Source organism: Cyrtonyx montezumae, unplaced genomic scaffold (assembly GCF_038088225.1).
Source record: "Cyrtonyx montezumae isolate F1298 unplaced genomic scaffold, pur_monq_1.0 scaffold_3, whole genome shotgun sequence".
In the NCBI taxonomy this organism is placed as follows: Eukaryota; Metazoa; Chordata; class Aves; order Galliformes; family Odontophoridae; genus Cyrtonyx; species Cyrtonyx montezumae.
Window position 1 is genome coordinate 120,586,068 of NW_027072034.1, and position 19,185 is coordinate 120,605,252.

The following is a 19,185-nucleotide window of genomic DNA, read 5'->3' on the forward strand; positions in this document are numbered from 1 at the left end:
TAGAAAATAATTATGTGGTCACCCGAGATCTTGCAAAAGTGAAGCTCAAAAGAACAGACAATAGCTATTAAAATGGGGTTTGTGTGTTAGTTGGCAGTCAGTATCACCCTTAGGCCAACAGGCATTTTAGGCAGCTGTGGACAGGAAAAAAATTGTACAGGCTTGGGATATGTCCACCCTGTCAACGCTGATGCTTTCTCAGTGCCTCAGTGACTTCATTCCTGATAACAGAGACTTGGTCCTGACATACTTACTCAAACCACAAAAAAGAAGCATCAATCATAGAAAACAAGCAGAACGGATTTACCATCTTATTGTGTACAAAATAAATTAAAAACAAACAAACAAAAACCACAAAACATACTAAGGAAGAGAGAGGACAAAGAAAGAAATACCTAAGCATTAAGACTTTTGACTCCTAAAGACATCCTTTGCAGTTAATGTAAATTCATTCTTTGGCTTTAAGACTTTTATTGGAGTTAAAGATCAAGGGATCTGTTCACACTGACTTGTTTGGAGTAACTTCATCACATGATGTTGAATACAGCAGCCTCAGAATAGCAAAAGTTTTACACCTTTCAGCTTTGATGAGCATATTCTCTTATGTTCAATGGCTGCCCACCACATTGATTTGACCTTAACAAATGAAAGCATGTTAGGCTCCATGTAAATTTTAGCACAGTCACAAAGGATGCACTGCTTTTCCAGAAGGAGAAAGAACAAAGCAGAAGAGAAAAAGATGAATCTTTAATCACAAGATTTGACTGTGCTGGTACAGCATTCTTGCTAGTACCAAAGGACAACAAGGCTGGCGAAGGGCTTGCAGAACATGCCCAGTGAGGAGCAACTGAAGGAGCTGGGGCTGAAAGGTAATTGCAGGGAGACTGTGGTTGGTCTCTTCTCAGTGGTGACAGGTGACAGGATGAAGGGAAATAGCCTCAAGTTGCATTAGGGGAGGTTTAGATTTAATATAAGGAAAAACTTATTTACAGAAAGGGTTGTTAAGCACTGCAATAGGCTCCCCAGGGAGGTGGTTGAGTCACCTTCTCTGAATGTGTTTAAAAAACATCTGGATGTGGCGCTCAGGAACATGATTTAGCTTTAGGTTGTTTGTTAGGGTAGTATGGTTAGGTTGAGATTGGACTTGAGGTCTTTTCAAACCTGGCCAATTCTATAATTCCATGGAAGTACCAAGACACTACTTTAACAAACAAATGCCGGGAACAGAAAGATTTCTAAACAAAAAGATGTGTGTTAGGGTTTTTCAAGGCACTTCAAGGAAAGATGAAAGCACTAGAAAAAGATCATTAACCATTGGGAAATTCAAATCATTCATCCACTAATGTTCTAGTCTTAGTAACAGTCCACCAAGAGTATTCATCAATGTCTCCATAAAACTAGAGCAAACTCTTTTCAATTTAACATGCAGTGTTTGGAGAGGGGAAAACCGTCTTTGACACCTAAGAAGTGTAGTGTTCCATGCACTGACTTAAAGCTAAGCATAAAAAATGTCACAAAGGCAAAAAAGATAATAAAAAAGCCAGATCTGCTCAGTTTTGAACTCTGCTGGCAGTTTTCTCCTGGCCACTGCAGCTAAAACACATATAATTCTACTCCTAACTGTGTGCTAGCTTAATGTCATATTTTAATGTTGCAGCTCTACTGTGATTTTCATAAGTAATTAGTTGAGAAGTTAATTTTTTTTCAAATAGAAAGTGTTATTCTTTCCTGTTTGTAAGAGGAGCGTGCATATTTTGATACATAGCATGTACAAATAGTACACTCCAATTTTAACTGCGCTTTTTTAAATATTGTCTAGCATTATTTCTGATGTTTAGCTGCAGATTAGAAAGTTCTCTTACAAACATGTGAAAGAGGTCATGATTTATATATTCTGTTCTGCAACTCTGCTTAAGAAATTCCTCTAATTTTCACTGTATTATACAAATAGTATTTATAATGTTCCACTAGCCAGAAATCTACATATCTGATTACTGGAAACAAATTAATGCAGCCAAGGTGATTTAAGTAACTTGCTCTGAAGGTAATGCTGCATACTAATTTCCATGGAAACTGCTTCAAATACCAAGAACACAATAACACTATTTAGTAGAGTAGATTCACAGCTACAAAACACTATTTTTCAACATAGTCAGCAAAATTAGCTGATTCACATGAATGAGCTGATCAAGATGTTCTTCATTTTGTGGTGTGACTGCTGTGCATAGCTGTATAGAATGCGGCTTGACTTTCACATCACTATTGCCCTTGTTGAAAACACACCACTCACCACCTTACTGTGCTCACATCCCCTGTCTGGTCTCCATAAAATTTCAGCAAGCATCAGTGAACATCAATGGGTGTCATTTTTTCTACATTAAGGAATTCAATGACACACCTTCGCTTCATATGCACTTCCATGTCAGATGCCATTTCGTCAGACTGCCCCTCTGCTGCCATCTGTCACACAGCAACAGTATGTAACAGATTATTGGCAGGAAGGTTCCACCTCTACTGCCATGCCACCAACATCTGCCTCTGATGTTGTGGGCTAACATAATAAAATAGGAGACATTACTTTTGATGCAGCCTTCATATTAGTTTTTGATACCATTACTCACCACAAAACATAACATTTATGGGATGTAAAATATTTATTAGAGAAATTTACTTTAAAAAAATGAATTTTAAGCATATTTTAAGTGTGGTAGGAACAGTGAACTTGCAGGCAGAAACAGCACAGACAATTGAACTAGGCAGCAGTGGTTTGTGAAACATGGATTAGGGAAGCCAGCAGTGATTAGATTTGTCAGCTTACATACTAGAGGTCACACCTACAGGGGCTCATAACTTAGCAAGATGTGAAACAGAGAGAAGTTTGCTCAATTTTTGGCCTGTTTTTTAGCAATGTCATATTAATTCAGTTAGTTTAGGGAAAGTATTTCAGTATGTACATATAGCAGCAGCTACACTATTAAGGCTTATACACAAACAAGTTGTTTAGAGTTTCTTTCACAAACTCCAGTTTCCATTGCTTTTCAGGTCATCCAAAAAATATATTTTTAGTAAAAAAAAACAAAAAACAAAACCATAAAGGTTCTTAATGTACAAGAAATTCATTTTAAGACTAAACATGATGAGACATTCTTCAAATATCTCAGCAACTTCAAAGTTTTGGTGGGTGAATTCTCAAAATGTTAAGATAATCAAAAGCCAACAAAAAAAAAAGACAAAAAAACCCCAATCAAACAAACAAAAAAACCTCAGACATTAATTGTCTCTTCTTCACCCTCTTGCTCTTCTCAGACATCTGCAAGTTCTTTCCATTAAAATTACAGAGAATCATAGAAGAATTCTCCTTGGAAGAAACCTCATGAGGTCTCTAATCCATTCTCCTGCTTCAAAGCAGGGTCAGTTTTGAGATCACATCAGATTGCTCAGAGATTTTTCCAGTCATTTCTTGAAAGCTTTCAAGAATGGATACTCCACAGCCTCTCTGGAAAACCTGTTGCAATGCATTGTTATGCTAATGATGAAAAGGTTTTTCTTTATGTTCAGCTATACTGCATCTGGTTGGAATAGAATTAATACTATTTATAGCAGCTTATATGCTATGTTTTTTATTTGTGACTGAAACTGTTGATAGCACACCAGTACTCCAGCTGTTGCTGAACAATGCTTGCACAGTATCAAGGCTTTCTTCATCTTTCATTCTGCCACTCCCAGTGGTTAAGCTGGAGGTATGCAAGTGGATGGGAGGGAAAATGGTGAAGACAGGCCACCTGAACTGACCAAAATGATATACCATCCTATGTGATATCAGGCTCCTCAATAAAACTAGGGGGAATAGCCCTTCCGAACTAACCATTACTCAAAAAAATGGCTGGGCATTGGTTTGCTAGTGGAAGTACTCAACAATGGCATTTTCATCACTTGGTGCTTCCTTTTTGTTTTACTCTTCATCCTTGCTCCCCTGTCCTTCACTTAAACTATTATCATTATCTGAATTAATGGGGCTTTCTCACTTCTGCTCTTTTGACTATCCCCTATCTACTTGCAGTAGCTGTGGAGGAATGAACAAACAGCTACAGGAACTACATGGGCAAGATTTTCCAGGCAAGGACACCACCAAAGCAACTGTGAAACAGTGGGTCACCTCTGCTGGTGCAGATTTTCTCAAGAGTGGCATACAGGCTCTTGTTCACCTCTGGCAAAAACATGTATCTAATGGTGGTGACTACACTGTAAAGAAGTATTTTGAATCTGAGTATTTGCTCTATCCAATAATGCTATTGTCTTCTTTATATCTGTTGTATTTTCATGACAATACATAGGAGGCATTATTTCCACAGAGAGCTACATATTTATTGATGATCTAAAATACTGGGCACAGTATTTTAGATGAAAGAGCTAAAAAGAGGGGGTTAACCACTTCCCACAGTCTACTGGCCATCTTCCTGAAGATACAGCCCAGGACACTGTTGAACTTGTCACATGGTTAACTCATATTCAGTTTCTTATTCATCCACACACAAAACATCATTTTCAGCAGAGATGCTCCCAGGAAGCCAATCCAAACCTTTACTGGTGGCAGGAGTCACCCCTTAGGGTAAATAACTTTGTATTTCTTCTTGCTGAATACACAAAAATCTTGGGTTCCTGTTTTTGTCTTCAACATATCTAGGTCCATCTGTATGGCAGCTCTGCACTCAGGCATATAAACCATCTTCTCCCCCAGATTTGGGGTCATCTGGGAGAATGATAAGTGTGCATTCCATCTTTGCTCCAGGTTATTAATAAAGGTGTTTGAAGGATAGGTCTCAGTCTCAAGAGAATAGCATGAACCATTAACCACAATAATAGATATTCTTACTATCCAATAAATTTTTAACTGTTAAGCTGTCCATTCTTGCAGACCTAGGTTAAATAAACAATTCAATTTTGTGAATACTACCTTTCCCTCACACATTCTATAATCTTGCAAAAATGTATGTAGAAGTAAGAGGTTCTACTCCAGATCAACCACAGTCACATTCTAATTATAGTGTGGCAATTCTTTTTTGCAAAGGTTATCAATGGAACAGATATGAATGCTGAATATAAGAAATTTTTCTCTATAATAATGGAAGAGAGTACCATTTTTCCTTTCAAGAAGGAGTACCATTTCAAATTATAAACAGATTAGGAAGTGCTAGTTTCCTATTTACAAACCAGAAACAAAAAATTACAGAAGTAGAGAAGTGTTCTTGATGGGTTCCAAGGAGAAATCAGTGAGTTCAAGGAGCCATCTTAACACTTCCTCTGTCAAAGAAAACTTCTTAATTTCTCCCAAACTAATTTTATTCTAATTAATTAGTATCTCTTCAAAGAAAGCTCAGTTTTGTGAGCAAAGCCATATGACTCATCACATTAAGAGCAAGCTGAAAGCAATTTTTTGATTCAGAATTCGTTTAGAAGATGAATAATATTGTAAAAAGCGGGGGGGAAAAATCAAAAACAACAGAGCACTGATATCCAAACTAGGTTTGGTTAACCTGAAACTGAAAGTCGTGTTAATACAATTATATCACTTCAACAATTTAAGATACTATACTAATCTACCACTGAACTATGTTGCGTGTAAGAACTCATCCAACTGCTATTACCTCAAGAATCTTTCAAGTCGAGTAATCTATTTCCTCATACTTAAAACAATGAAAGCCAAGGCCAACAGATATACTAATGTCTGAAATACTCCTTGAATTGAAGTCAGTGATCTTAATCCCTTCCTTAACATAAATATGTTTCCAGAAAAAAAGTGAAGTAAAATTGCCAAGAAGAATATAGAGAAGTATACTAAGAGTACATCAATTTCTGAAAGCAATTTGTATTCATATAAATACATACCCCTCTTCAACAACCTTTTTCTTCAGCAAAACATTTTCTTCAGTTTGAACTTGACAAAGTTCCAGAAAAGTTCTTGATTCTGATACTTTGATTCTTTCAGTTGTGGGTAAGGTATGATAATGCACGTTTTCACCATCAAGAAACTGTAACCTAGGAAGGACCTTACACAAAGAAGGCCTTAAAAAAGAAAAAGTCATCATTAGTTTCATAAAAAAAGGTAAAATTTCCACTTTAGTGATAAAAACATATAAGAAGGCAGAATAAAATAATAGTTACCAAAGTATCTGTATGAATTTCTTTTTATTTCATATGTTAATATATTAACTAAAAAATTATCATTAATAAACCTTGGAACTGATACAGAGAATCAATTTCTTAGCAATACATTGTTGGTATACATATTACTGCTAAAATATTGAATACAGGAAGGTAAAAATATTTTCAGTGCATTATATCTAGTACTTCACCTGCCTGAATGACTGGAAAGTCTGACACTCCCATGTGTAAGCACCTGCAATGTATTTGATTACTATGCAACAGTGCAAGCTGAGTCACAAGATCACACAGTACTAATTTTGCTAACACATTTAAAGGCTTAGATTTAAAAATTGCATAGATTACTAAACACTGTCAGTCTTAATGATACACTTCATTTAAAATAAGCAAAAGTTTCTATGACTGCATTAAAAAACTCCAAAATGGGGTTCAGTAGAATAGATTATTAGGTTTTTGCAAATAGAAGACTCGCCTTTTCCCGTTTTCTTAAGTTAATGAACAATACTGCCTGAAATAGATTTGAAATAAAATGATAACTTCAGACAATCCTTCAATATATTAGGGAGGAATTACCAAAGCTGATACTGAATAGTGAAAACTTTAAAAAAAAGTGCCATATCAAAGGTGATTGATGCTGGAAGTATTGCCTCGTAAGCTATGGGATCTCAATGCTAGTTTTTCCAGCTGGGCTTTTCCTGGTGAAGAACTGAGTCAATATTTCATTTAGTGAAAACTTCCTGGTGAATATTCTGTCACTTAAGAGTCTCTATTAATCATCACAGCATTGAAACACATTCCCATAGGAGTGCTCAGACTGATCCAAGGGTTTAATTTTTAAAAAGCAATTTCTTTCTACTACACTTTTGTCGGTGTTATCACTGGCTGGACATGAAAGTACTAAACCAATTGGGAAATTTTACGACTAATTCCTTTGTTGGTATCAAGAGGTTATACAAAGTTCAGTGGAACATATTGCCTGATGTTATGGTCAACGCCATATTCAGCATAATCCATATTTTACCATATCTCATTCTTTAAATCCTTGAGACAAATGAATCTCTTGTTTAATCACAAAAGGTGTACTGGGTCAAGTAAGCCAAAGTGTCTGTTCATATAATTAAACGGGAATTCAGAAAGCTTTTCCCCTCAAGATTACAAGGGAAATAACAGCTAGTTCTCTCAAAAAGTAGAAATTAAAGCAATACAAATGAGAATTGAACATACTGCCACAGTCACTGAACTTTATTCACAAAATTACATGCATGAACCATGGAAATGTAAATAAGTCTGTTCATTAAAAGGGAAAAAAACAGCAAGAACAAAAAACCCACAGGAATTTCTTTGTACAGCCAACAAACAAATACCCAAAACAATGATATTATATTTAGGTAATATAAAATATCGAATATGTACACAATTTAAACACATTTTTACGTAATACTGTAGTGTAAAAGCTCATGGCCTGCCTAGGGAGGTGGTTGAGGCACCATCCCTAGCGCTGTTCAAGAAGCGTTTAGATGAGGTGCTAAAGGACTTAATTTAGTAGTTGGGTAGAGATAGTGATAGGAGGATGGTTGGACTAGATGATCTTATAGGTCCTTTCCAACCTTATGAACTTATGAACTTATGAACTTATGTTTAACTGACCTGAAATTACAGGAGGGCTAGTTTTAATTAAAAAAAATTGTTACCTACATAACAGTGAAGTAAATATTTGTGGAAGTGATCCTTATATACTAAGAGGAAATCAAATATATGTAATACTAATAGAAGCATTCTTCTGTCATTTGAGAAGAAATTGTTCCAAGCTGACAATTAAAAAAAAAATAAAAATCTGATCACATTTTATTTTAAAAATAATAATTTTGAATTACAAAAATTTGTAGTATTTTTTATAGAAATGACCTGAAAATGGCTTCAAATTGCTAAGATTTAAAAAAAAAAAAACCACCAAAGAATGCATTTTCTTCATCAAAATATTAGTCACTTCTTCAAATTGGATCCGGAAAGAAAGTCCAACTGTTGTGTTCCGTTTCACATCCTCAGAAATATTACTACGTTAGTGCTTTTCTAAGTAGATACTTCTCTTCCTTAACTAAGAAGATCGGTAATGATTTGAAGTGTTATTGATTTAAAAACTTCTTTGTACATTTAATGGAATCACAGTAAGAGTTTACAGACACTACGTCTACGACATGCACCTGAAACGTCACCTGAAAGTCTAACACTGCATTCACAACTTGTTTCTGCTCCCAGCAGACTATAAATAGGTCTTTCTGTTTTTAAGGAGACTGATGAAAAGATGCATATTTACATTCCCAGAAGTCCAGCCCTAATAAAAACTTCTATAAGGCTTACACTACACTAAAATTTTTTTCACATCAAAAATCATTAAGCCTCTTAAACAAAATTATGTTTATGCTAACATAAAAATGCTAGTGCATATATATAAATATATTCAGAATTTATAGTGCAAGTTATCACAGGTTTAGAAAAATTACACTAGAAGTACATCTGCGGCGCACAAAACCAGGTGAAGAGTAATCTGAACATTTATTTGGAGTCAAATTTAATACACTTCAACTGAAAACATTCATTAACTTTTATTTTTTTAAGTTTAGTTTAGTTTAGTAAATCCATGTATTTCCTTACCTCCAATTCCTTTCTTGGAGAAGAGGATTTCCACTGAGTGACAACTCCCTTAGATTATTGCATCCACTTAAGCATGTAATGACATTTCTAAGGTCTGTGATCAAGTACAAAAGAAAATAAAGGTATCAATTTGAATGTGGAACAGGACTATTTCTAGTTAAAATCACAGATGATATGAAAACTATGAAGCATTGCAAACAATTCTGTAACCAGTACGGTACAATTATTAGCAATATCTAGAACACCTACGTTTGAAAAATATATATTTTCTATATGTCTCATAAATAGTATTTGAACTATATATTTAGAACTTACAATGTTCAAATAAGTTTGCAATATAATTTAGAACTTCTTGTTTGTAAGTTTTTTCAAAATGTTTTTAAATACAACTCTTAATGTTTCTTATACAGCAATGTTGGAGTGGGTCCAGAGGAGGGCTAAGATGATCAGAGGGCTGGAACACACCTCCTGTGTGGGGACAGACTGAGAGAGTTGAGGCTCTTCAGCCTGGAGAAGGCTCTGGGGGACCATACAACAGCCTTCCAGTACCTGAAGGGGATCTACTTGAAAGGTAGGGAGGAAATTTTTATAAGGGCATGTAGCGATAGGATGAGAAGAAACAGCTTTAAACTGGAAGAGGGTAGATCTAAGACAGGTTGCTTAGTGAGGTTGTGAATGCCCCCTCCCCAGAAGTATTCAAGAGCAACCTGGTCTAGTGAGAGGTGTCTGTCTATAGCAGAGGGGCTGGAACTAGATCATCTTAAAGATCACTTCCAACCCAAACCATTTGATGATTCTATGAACTCACCTGATAAGCAGTTGTTTTTGACATCCAGCTTTTCCAAAGATACAAATGAATTTAAAGGTACAAGCTCAGTTAAACTAAGAACAAAAGAGAAATTTTGTTTTCAATTAAAGAAAATAGGAGTTCATGAATACACAGGCACCAGAATATTTTAGATTTATGAAAACTTATTCAGCTATCAAAGGTGCTAGAATTAATTACCAAAATTCCTCCTTTAACTTAAAAGCATTTCTTAGCCTTCAAAGAAGGTCAGGTTTGCTACTTATATGCTACTACTTTCTTTCATCCAGTGAATAATTTATTCTATTTTGGGGGCTTTTCTTTAAGTGTGATAGCTAGAATAACAGAGAAGACCCTGGGAGAGAAAATAAAATCTACTTTACTTCACTCCATTTCCTTCATTTATTATCAGTTTGTTTCTCTTTTTCATTCATCACTTCTTAGATAATAAAACTAATGTAATTTTTTCAAAGTTGCATTTCTTAACTGGTCAAGTTTGCACTTTCTGGTAATAGATTTTTAGTACTTCCTCTCTTTGAGTACTTCTGTAAGACAGTGCCAATAAAGTGCCAGTTACACAAACGGATATAAAACTGTACTTCTTGCAGTCAGAGCTTTTCTTGCACAGTAAAGCAGCAAGACCATGACAAAATTCATATTTATAGGACTGAGGAATAAATACAAGAAAACTGAGCTGACATTCATCTGTACAAAGTATTTTGGACTGAGTATCATCATAACTATTAATATTGGTATTAACAAATATTATTAGATGTTTATTTAATTACACCAATGAAGTTTGTAAATAAGAATAAATGTTAAACTGTTCAGTCAGCTTCCAAGCCTGTTTCCAAATATTACCTTTCAAATTAAAAAAGTCACTTTGGGTTTATGTGAAATATATATGGGAGAGGAACAAATAAAATCGAGATATTAAATATCTTTTAATAAAAGATGAATGTTTACATATAAAACATACAGAAAAACAATTTTATCTGTTTAAAAACATGCAACTTCTTCCATTCCTGCAGAGATGTGGCCTAAGCAAAGCAGGAGAATGTTATTACAAATGACACTGGGTGTGGTCACTTTCTAAGCTGGGTGGAAGCAGTATTTTTTTTATAGCATTCATGGGAAGCAGTATTTTTTTTATAGCAGTATTATTTGCCTCTTAAAGCTCTAAATCAGACTTTCTATGGTCAGAAACATGATCATTCTGTTACAATTGTTCACAGCCAAAAATGCTTGTTTGTTGCCAAAATATGTGACTACATCTTGTTCTCCAGTACATTAGAACTGAAATACAGTGCTGGACTTAATTTGGGTTAAATTCCTGACCAAGCACTGGTTGTGGATTCTTTATTCTTGTTGATAATTAGCATACATGCAAACAAAACAAAACAAAACTTCCCCATTCAGTTGGCAAAAAAGTATTTACGTATGACAATATCATAACAGAAAATTCAGAGAAACAGAAATGAAACTGAGTATGTGTCGTTACACTTCAATTTCTTTCTCAAATGATATTTTAAAGTTGGCCTGGTTTTAATTCTGTTTAGTTTCATCACCTGCATACTGGTTTTCCACAGAATCAAATAAAATAAGAAGAAGCATTAATTAAAAAAAAATCATTAAGCCTCATAAGAAGTCTTGTAGACAGTACAGGAAATATCAGCATTTTAGGTTCTCATGACCAGTCAATTACACATCATGTACACAATATACAATACTTGTAACAAATAAAGTATGGCTGAAAGACTGAAAATCCATGATACAGATTATACTTGCAGAATCACATATTTGAGAATTTCCAGGAAAATAAATGTAATACTCTATATGAGCAACTGAAACACTACTTTTACAGCACCCTTCTTTCTAGAAAATGATACTTCAATATTTTATTTATGGTGAGTTGGGCTTTTGTACATCTCTCGGAATATACTGTGGTCAATGAGGAATTCTATTTGCTGGACTATCCTTGCCTGCTATTGGCATTATGAGAATTAAAACATGTTCCTGTCATTTTCCAACTTTCCCTTTACTGACATTCGTTGTTAATTTTTTTTTTTCCCTAAGAAAATTCAAACCAGAAAGACAAAGGACATTACTGAAAACTTAATACTACTTGACCTTGTCACATTAGCCCAGGGCATATGAGAGATATAAATTACAAAGAAGACACAAAAGTAGAAGATATTTTTTAAAAAGCAAGCGATAGCTTCCTCTTTCTGTTCTTATTTAAGGTTGTAACGGGACAGGACATAGATAGCCACAAAAATATATGCCAGAAAAAAAAATTTAAGAGATCAGAATAGTTGCAAGTATGAAACAAGAAAAAAAAAAAAGAAAAAAAATCCTTTTTTTTCTTAATACAAATAGCAGGAATTCGAGGATAGTCCAAATCTCGCTGTCAATCAGTTTTTCCACAGAAGAAAACATCACTGATGTTCATAAGTAGTGAGAGGTAATAAAAAAATAACTTAGGTTAATCCAGATATTTAAGTAATGTTCATTCCATTTCCATAATTGAAGAACACTTTCATTTGAAATATTCATCATATTTTTAATTAATAATTAGATACAATGTAGGAAATCTATCAGTTATTTACTTTCTTCATGAACTGCCTACTAAGAAGTACTCTTCATCAGTATTGTCCATGGTGCTACACCCTTAGAGATAAATGTATGATTATAAATGTATGCTTAATAAGGGTAAGGGGAGTGGAGAAGTACAAGAACACAACACTATAAGTAAGTATAACTTTTCCACATCTGACCAGAATCAATATCCCGTGACACTTACATGTATTATGCTGACTCTGGAAATTTTGTTAAATTCTCAAAATAGAAAGCCTTACAATGAGAAAACAGGTGAACAAACAGATAGCACATATATTTCAGAAGGGAGAACAGTATTAATGAAGAAATAAATAATCTGATTTTTCTTTAGCATTTGTTTAAAAATATATATATTATTAGGTAGTGTGTATTTAGTTGCAGTAACACATGAGCAACAAGTTCAGAAAGAATTTGATTCTCTTGTGATTTGACATTTCCTGTATGTCATGTTATTTTTGCAGCTCACTGAATTATTTTAATATTAATTCTTTAAGTACCACACAAGTTATGATAATGAAAACAACAGAAATCAAAAAGAATTTATACATATTAAAACAGAAATGAAGAGGGATGTATTTGTCCATGTGATTTTGCACAAAAAATGTAAGGACTAATTGAAGAGCAGATTGATTGTCACTTTATAGAACTTTTTAAATGAAAAATAAATTAACCAGTATGCTACGGGATTAAGTGAGATCACATATAAATAGAGACATCACATGAAATGTTACTGTGTATTAAATATGTAATATTTAATCTTTATCTACAATATAAGGAAAAAGAAAATGTTCCTTTTTAACACTGACATAATGTTTGTGTTTTCCAGCTTCTCTAAAGAAAGTACAGATCTTCATAGCCACTGTGCTGCAGTAACTAAGCCAAGTAGGTAGGTATTCACTACTGACTTCGGTCAACTGTGTACCAACCAAGTACATGTTCCCCATGTGAAAGCCACAGCAAAACACTCAATAAAAGCAGAGGTGGAAAAATTGCTGTCACTTTCATACTTGATGCACATGTATTTCATCACTACATGCTATATACAATTCTGTGTTGATATACTGCAGGTTAAAAAAAAAGTAAATTTTAGCAATTTTTGGTTTATGATAAAAAACATCTCAGAATTAAAAAAAAAACCTGTAAATTAGTGTCCATTTTTTCTTTTAGCAGTACTTCATATATTTATAAAAAAATACAGATTTATAGCATTAAAATTATACAGACTTCCTGCAACCAGTAAAAAGAAAATGGCACTCAATAAATTCTTAAAAATAAAATTACAAAATAGCACTAGCTGTAAAATAAAAGTAAAGAAATAGCTTTTCTTTCAGCAGATTACTTCATTACATTCATTGTTGCTGTATAGAACATCAAGTTTCTTATGCTATAGCACACACATATGGAGCTACTTATAAGCGTACAGAAAGCGGGTGTAAAAGATCAGGCTACCGAATGCCAGGAATCTGGAGGACTTTAATGTGCATTTAAGGCTATCTTGTCTTTTTGTCTCAAAGATTTGATATAAAATACAGATACATTAAGAAAATGAAGAGAATTTTGTTGTTGTTTTGCTTATTTGCAGTTTGCTCATGCATGAATACGTGCTTTTTTCTTTTTCAGCAGAACTTCAGTAGACCAGACGGTGTGGCCACTGGACAAACAAAGTAAGTAGTGAGATGGACAGTAAATACAAACTGTAAGATCATGTGACATTGAGTAGATCTACATGGCCAGCCCAACACAACCTGGTTCCTTAAGACTTTGTCTTCCTAGCAGGCACATCAGGTTTTCACGCAGTTTTGAAAATTTTTGATTACACACATAGCCACCACTGAATGTCAAATAAATATAAAAGAGAAAGCCATAAGAAAATAGAGCTATTACTCATATCCAATCCAAAAAGCACACAAACTTGAAGCCCAGATTTTGTATATATAAAACTAGCTGGTATATTTACATGTAAGAGTTTAGTTGGACACTTCTTTACTAGAAGTAATTTAAATGAAAATATAGGTTGTATTAACTCAAATAATTTTCATTTTCCATGAAGGCATTTCCTTATAAAAGGACTTAAGCTTACAGATCTTTTCCCCAGTCTCCCAGCTACAGCTGACTCTGCTGCCTCATAAGATGATTCTCCTCTGTTAATAGGAAGACACATCTACACATGAGCTGGCCATCCAGACTCTTAATAGTCAACAAAGATGAACATGTACTTGTAGAATACAATTCGTGTCAAAGCAACGTCTAGAAATGGCAGGTGAATCATATCCTAAAACCATCTCCTTCTCCTCAGTAACAGGAGTATTAAATGATTACTTAAGAGAAGTCATTCTGCATATTGCATGTAACGTTATGTTCTATGTGTTTAGATGAGATAAATTCTATTTAGAATAAACTTAACACATTATGGAAAAACTTTTGTGTTTTTTTTTTCCAAATTTACTTGCAAAATTTGTTTTATTACTAAGACAGCAAATTATATATATTTTTTTAATCTGGTCATTCTAATTCTGCAGATATACAGATTAGCTTATAAAAATAGAAAAGAAAGACATTTACATAGTACTTCAGAGAATCATCTAGTTTTATGTTGCTTGTCTTGGTTACTCTTTACTAGACCTCCAAACTCAACTGCTACACCGAAGAATGAAAGCATGCATGCAGTACTAAAATGTGGTTTGGGGAGTACTAATATACAATGTATATGAAATTTAAGAAAAGCCTAATGAACATTCAAACTTGGACATCTTAGCTCTAGTAGTTATACTATAGCATTTAAGGTCTGTTTTGAATAAAACAGATGAGAAATATGAAGTTTGACAGACATACTCTAGAAACAATAGCAGAAGAAAGAAAAAAAACAACACTATGGTTTTAATAAAGTTGCAATGTTCAAAAATTATTTTAATATAACATCTAATAGAAAAAAATACTTTTCATAGTTACTTCTGTTTTGAATTTTCGTAACTAAAGGTAGCCAGTGCCATTACTTGTCAACAACACACTTTCCAAGTGTATCTGAAAAAGATGGTGATATTTTAAACATACTGAGAATTATACTTATCAAATAAGTGTTATGTTAGTAAATTCCTCTGTATCAACTACATAAGTGAAAAAAAAAAAATTTTACCTGTTTTGAGACAGCAAAAGTATCTGCAACAGGGGCAACCAATATAAGGAAAGCATTCTCACTGCAGAAATGCTATTGTCATCCAAATATAATTCTCTTAGCAGAACATGATCTTCCAGCCTTGGAAGCTGAGTAGAGAAAAGAAGATTATTTGAAATTAATCTAAGTTTGAGAAATAACAGCAGAATTTTTACCACATGCTTTTCCTCAATCAATATTAAATACAAGCAAAAAAACTATTTTGAATATATACATCATTTTCATATAACACGCTCACTAAGTGTCAAACAATTGCTACAAATCAGGTGGTAAATATTTTTCAGTGTTCTCTATGTAATTTAAACAGTCAAGATACATTTCCAGAAAAAGGGAATCAGGAGCCATACTCCTAATACTTGATATCTGCTACTTATTGACAATAGTTTTCTGTTCCCAGAGTGCAAGAGAATATTAGCAAGATAGAGACGACTAATTGTCCACTTAGCAAACTACCTTTCTATTTAGTCATTCCTGAAAGTAACCTAAACTGGATTATACCTGGAATGACAACAATATTTTGTTACATTTTAAAAAATCATCTTTGCATGATACAAACTGAAGACTAGATGCCTTAAAACAAGGAAGAAAATATAATTATTGAGGGTCCAGTTTTCCAAGAACTTAGGAACAAGAAAATACTTAGCTACCACCAACAGCAATTTCTACCTTTGAGAAAATCTCTGTAAGGAAAACAAAAACAAATAACATCCCAGGCAAAGAGAGAGCACATGATCAGCAGTCTGAGCCACGTTACTGTTAAGAAAGATGCAGGTACAATAAACAACCACTTAATTCAATGTTTTTACCTCCTGGAGATTATTGCCTTGTAACTTCAAAATTTGAAGTAGTCCACAACTCTCAATGCCTTCAACTTGTGTGAGATGATTAAAAGAACAATCTAGATATATGAGAGTAGGCACTTCACAAAGACCTTTGGTGCTGATTAACTGGTTATGATCCACAGTTAATTGCTGAAGGTTTTTAAGTGACTCTAAACCACCTGAAAATTAAAAGATATAACCTGAAATAATCGATCGTAAAATAATAAAAGAAAAAAGGCTGGTTTCTACTTAGCAAGAAAATAGGTTTCAATATTTTATTAATATATTATATATATATATATATAAAGTACTTAACTTAGATAAGTTTTAAAAAATTATCTGTATTTGACTCTATCAAAAATGCCATTTACAGTTCATGAATTTCCGATCCGATTAACTAAGTAATAGGACAATTCTCAAACCCTTTGGAACAGAATGTTTTTTTTTTAATTGATAAACTGCACTTACTATGCTTGAGCAATTTATAACTGTCATTTAGAACTATGCTCTGAATTAACTTTTCTTTCAAGTATTCTTCATGGGTTTGATGTAATACTTTGTCTCATTTTTACCAAAGCTTCCATAAGTAAGCTAGGCAAACTTTGCAGAAGTGAATAAATTTCTGAGCTAAACTAGATTATAAGACCATCTTGCACCATCAATTATTTAGAATATGGAAAGAAAAAAACAAGGAAAAAAAAAAAAGAAGTGAAAGATTAAATACCAAGGCTAGCAGGGCAGTTACAAACAGCAAGTACAGGTACAATATGTTAAAACTGGAAGCACCCAGTCAAAATAACACAATCTCATAACACATTGTATATTAAAGAGACAACATACTGTGTATAAAACAAATATTATATATTATAATTTGAAAACAGTGCTTCAGGAGATAAATTTCCAAATCTTTAATTGCTGTAAAAGAAATAAAAGCATATCCATGACATACTATCCTGACTGCAAGATCCAGCCCTGTGTTTTCTTTTATCCATGATCAGGTAAGAATACAAAGGGAATCAGCACCATCTAGTGGCCTTAAAACACTTTCCTTTCAGAGAGTATTAATATTAACATCTTCCAAGTCTTCCTCACAAGAGCAGTATTTAAATTTTCACAGCAAGCAGTATTGGTAACTTTAAAAGCACTGAATTAGCATAGAATGGAACAAAGAGGACAATAAGAAAAAGCAAGGAGTTAATACAGGATCTGGAAATTCGTGTTCTGTATACTGCACAAATTATTGATTTTTTTTACATTTTCTTCTCATCATCTGTTTTAGAGTGAGCATCACTCAGAAGAGACATGTCAACACCATAATACAAGAGGGATCACAATTTATTCTGAACTATCAAATGAAGTCCAAGAGAAAAACACAAAAGCATAATATAACATGAACAGCTGATATTTTAATATTTTTTCTGTATGCATGCGAAATTAAAAATAAGCATGAAAATCTTGTGCACATTTTCAGAAGATATTATCTTGTTTTTCAGATGACAACCAAAATCCATTCTGTTATAAAAAGCACATAGTTTCAGAAAAAATTGTAGAAAACTCTCACTTAAATAAAGCAGCAGTTGGGAAAGTACTGCAATCTGTTAACTAGGGACTCTGTCTTAGCCAGCAATCCAGTTTTGAAATAACTTCTAAGCATGACGAAGATGAATGATGAAGGAGGACTAAAAGATGACGGTGAACGCGACGATGAAAAACATACACACAAACAAAAATAAATAAAATGGAAAGATGATTGATAAAAACCCCTGTTGTGCTTTCTTAAAAACAATAGATCCAAAGAAACATTTAAGAGTAGCTAGTTATGCACTTTTTTTCTTAGCTTTGCCAGGGTTTTAGCCAACACAGCTCAGAAAATACAATCTAAAAAAATGTAATGAATCAAGTCAAAATGCTTCTTTTTCAGCAATTTCTTGTGTAAAACATCTTCCAAATACATTAGTGCTGAACTTCAATATACTACTGATAAAATGATCAAGTCTGTGAGCATACATCCTTAAGCAGAAAAGCATATCAGATGTATTTGTCATTTTAAGGGTTTTCTGGTAACTCATTTTTTCCCACCACTAATGCTATATTTTAATGAGAGGAAAGAAAAAGAAACAATGAGTGTGCCTGACATGTCCAACAATAAGTTATTAAAACACAAGTATACAAATATAAATAAGCCTTTTCTCGGGGGACGGCGGGGGGAAAAAGAAGCACAGCAGACAACAAAAACAAAAAGCAACACCATACAATCTTTGTTAACAATGGCTGAACAGAGCACACTGCATTGTATTGCAGCAGTGAAAGACTGATTCCAAATTGATTTTTGTGAAGTTTACCCAGTCAAATTCATCAGAAGTGTAACAACACACTGAACAAAACAGAAAGTGCAACAGGATTTTAGCTCACATGTTCCATACAAAGATAAAATTACACATACTTGCTCCAATCCTGAAGTAATCTGGCAGACATTTTTATCAAATCAATCACAAAGGTAGAGACAAAGCATTTTTATAGCTATTCTTATCGTTTCCCATTAGGATACTGATATAGTTCTATAGTAAACATTGATACTCCAATATCTTTACTTGTGCATAATATAAATTATATATATGTATTGTACCAAAACCCAAGACTAGAGCCATAGGGAAGTTGTTAAATCTAGGTCTATTCAACTTGCTACAATACTTCGTTCCTCTCTTCCTGGAAAGCCCCTTTTCATATAATGAAAAACTTCCAGAAGTTTACTACTAGCTCTTCTCAACTGCTAACGTTGTTTTTGAGGGACTACTAATGGTCTTCCCTCATATATGACTCTAAAGCCAAAAAATCTAGCTTGTCCACTGGAGTACAGCAAGGATGACAGCACTACTCCTTCCTGATCATTTTTGACTTGGAAAGGCTCTGAACTCAGATGACTAAATCTATACTACACACTTTACAAAATGTAT

The 19,185-nt window shown here is 33.7% G+C and overlaps 1 protein-coding gene across 1 annotated transcript in view; it reads right to left on the bottom strand.

Moving 5' to 3' along the window:
• LRRIQ1 (leucine rich repeats and IQ motif containing 1) overlaps positions 1-19,185 on the bottom strand; it is a 100,770-nt gene that overhangs the window by 70,399 nt on the left and 11,186 nt on the right. The window contains exons 10-14 of the mRNA XM_065743217.1: positions 16,217-16,410; positions 15,372-15,499; positions 9,623-9,696; positions 8,815-8,908; positions 5,887-6,063 (exon numbers count right to left, since the gene is read on the bottom strand). Coding sequence (XP_065599289.1) covers positions 5,887-6,063; positions 8,815-8,908; positions 9,623-9,696; positions 15,372-15,499; positions 16,217-16,410 — 667 coding nt within the window. The remainder of the gene's footprint in view (positions 1-5,886; positions 6,064-8,814; positions 8,909-9,622; positions 9,697-15,371; positions 15,500-16,216; positions 16,411-19,185) is intronic.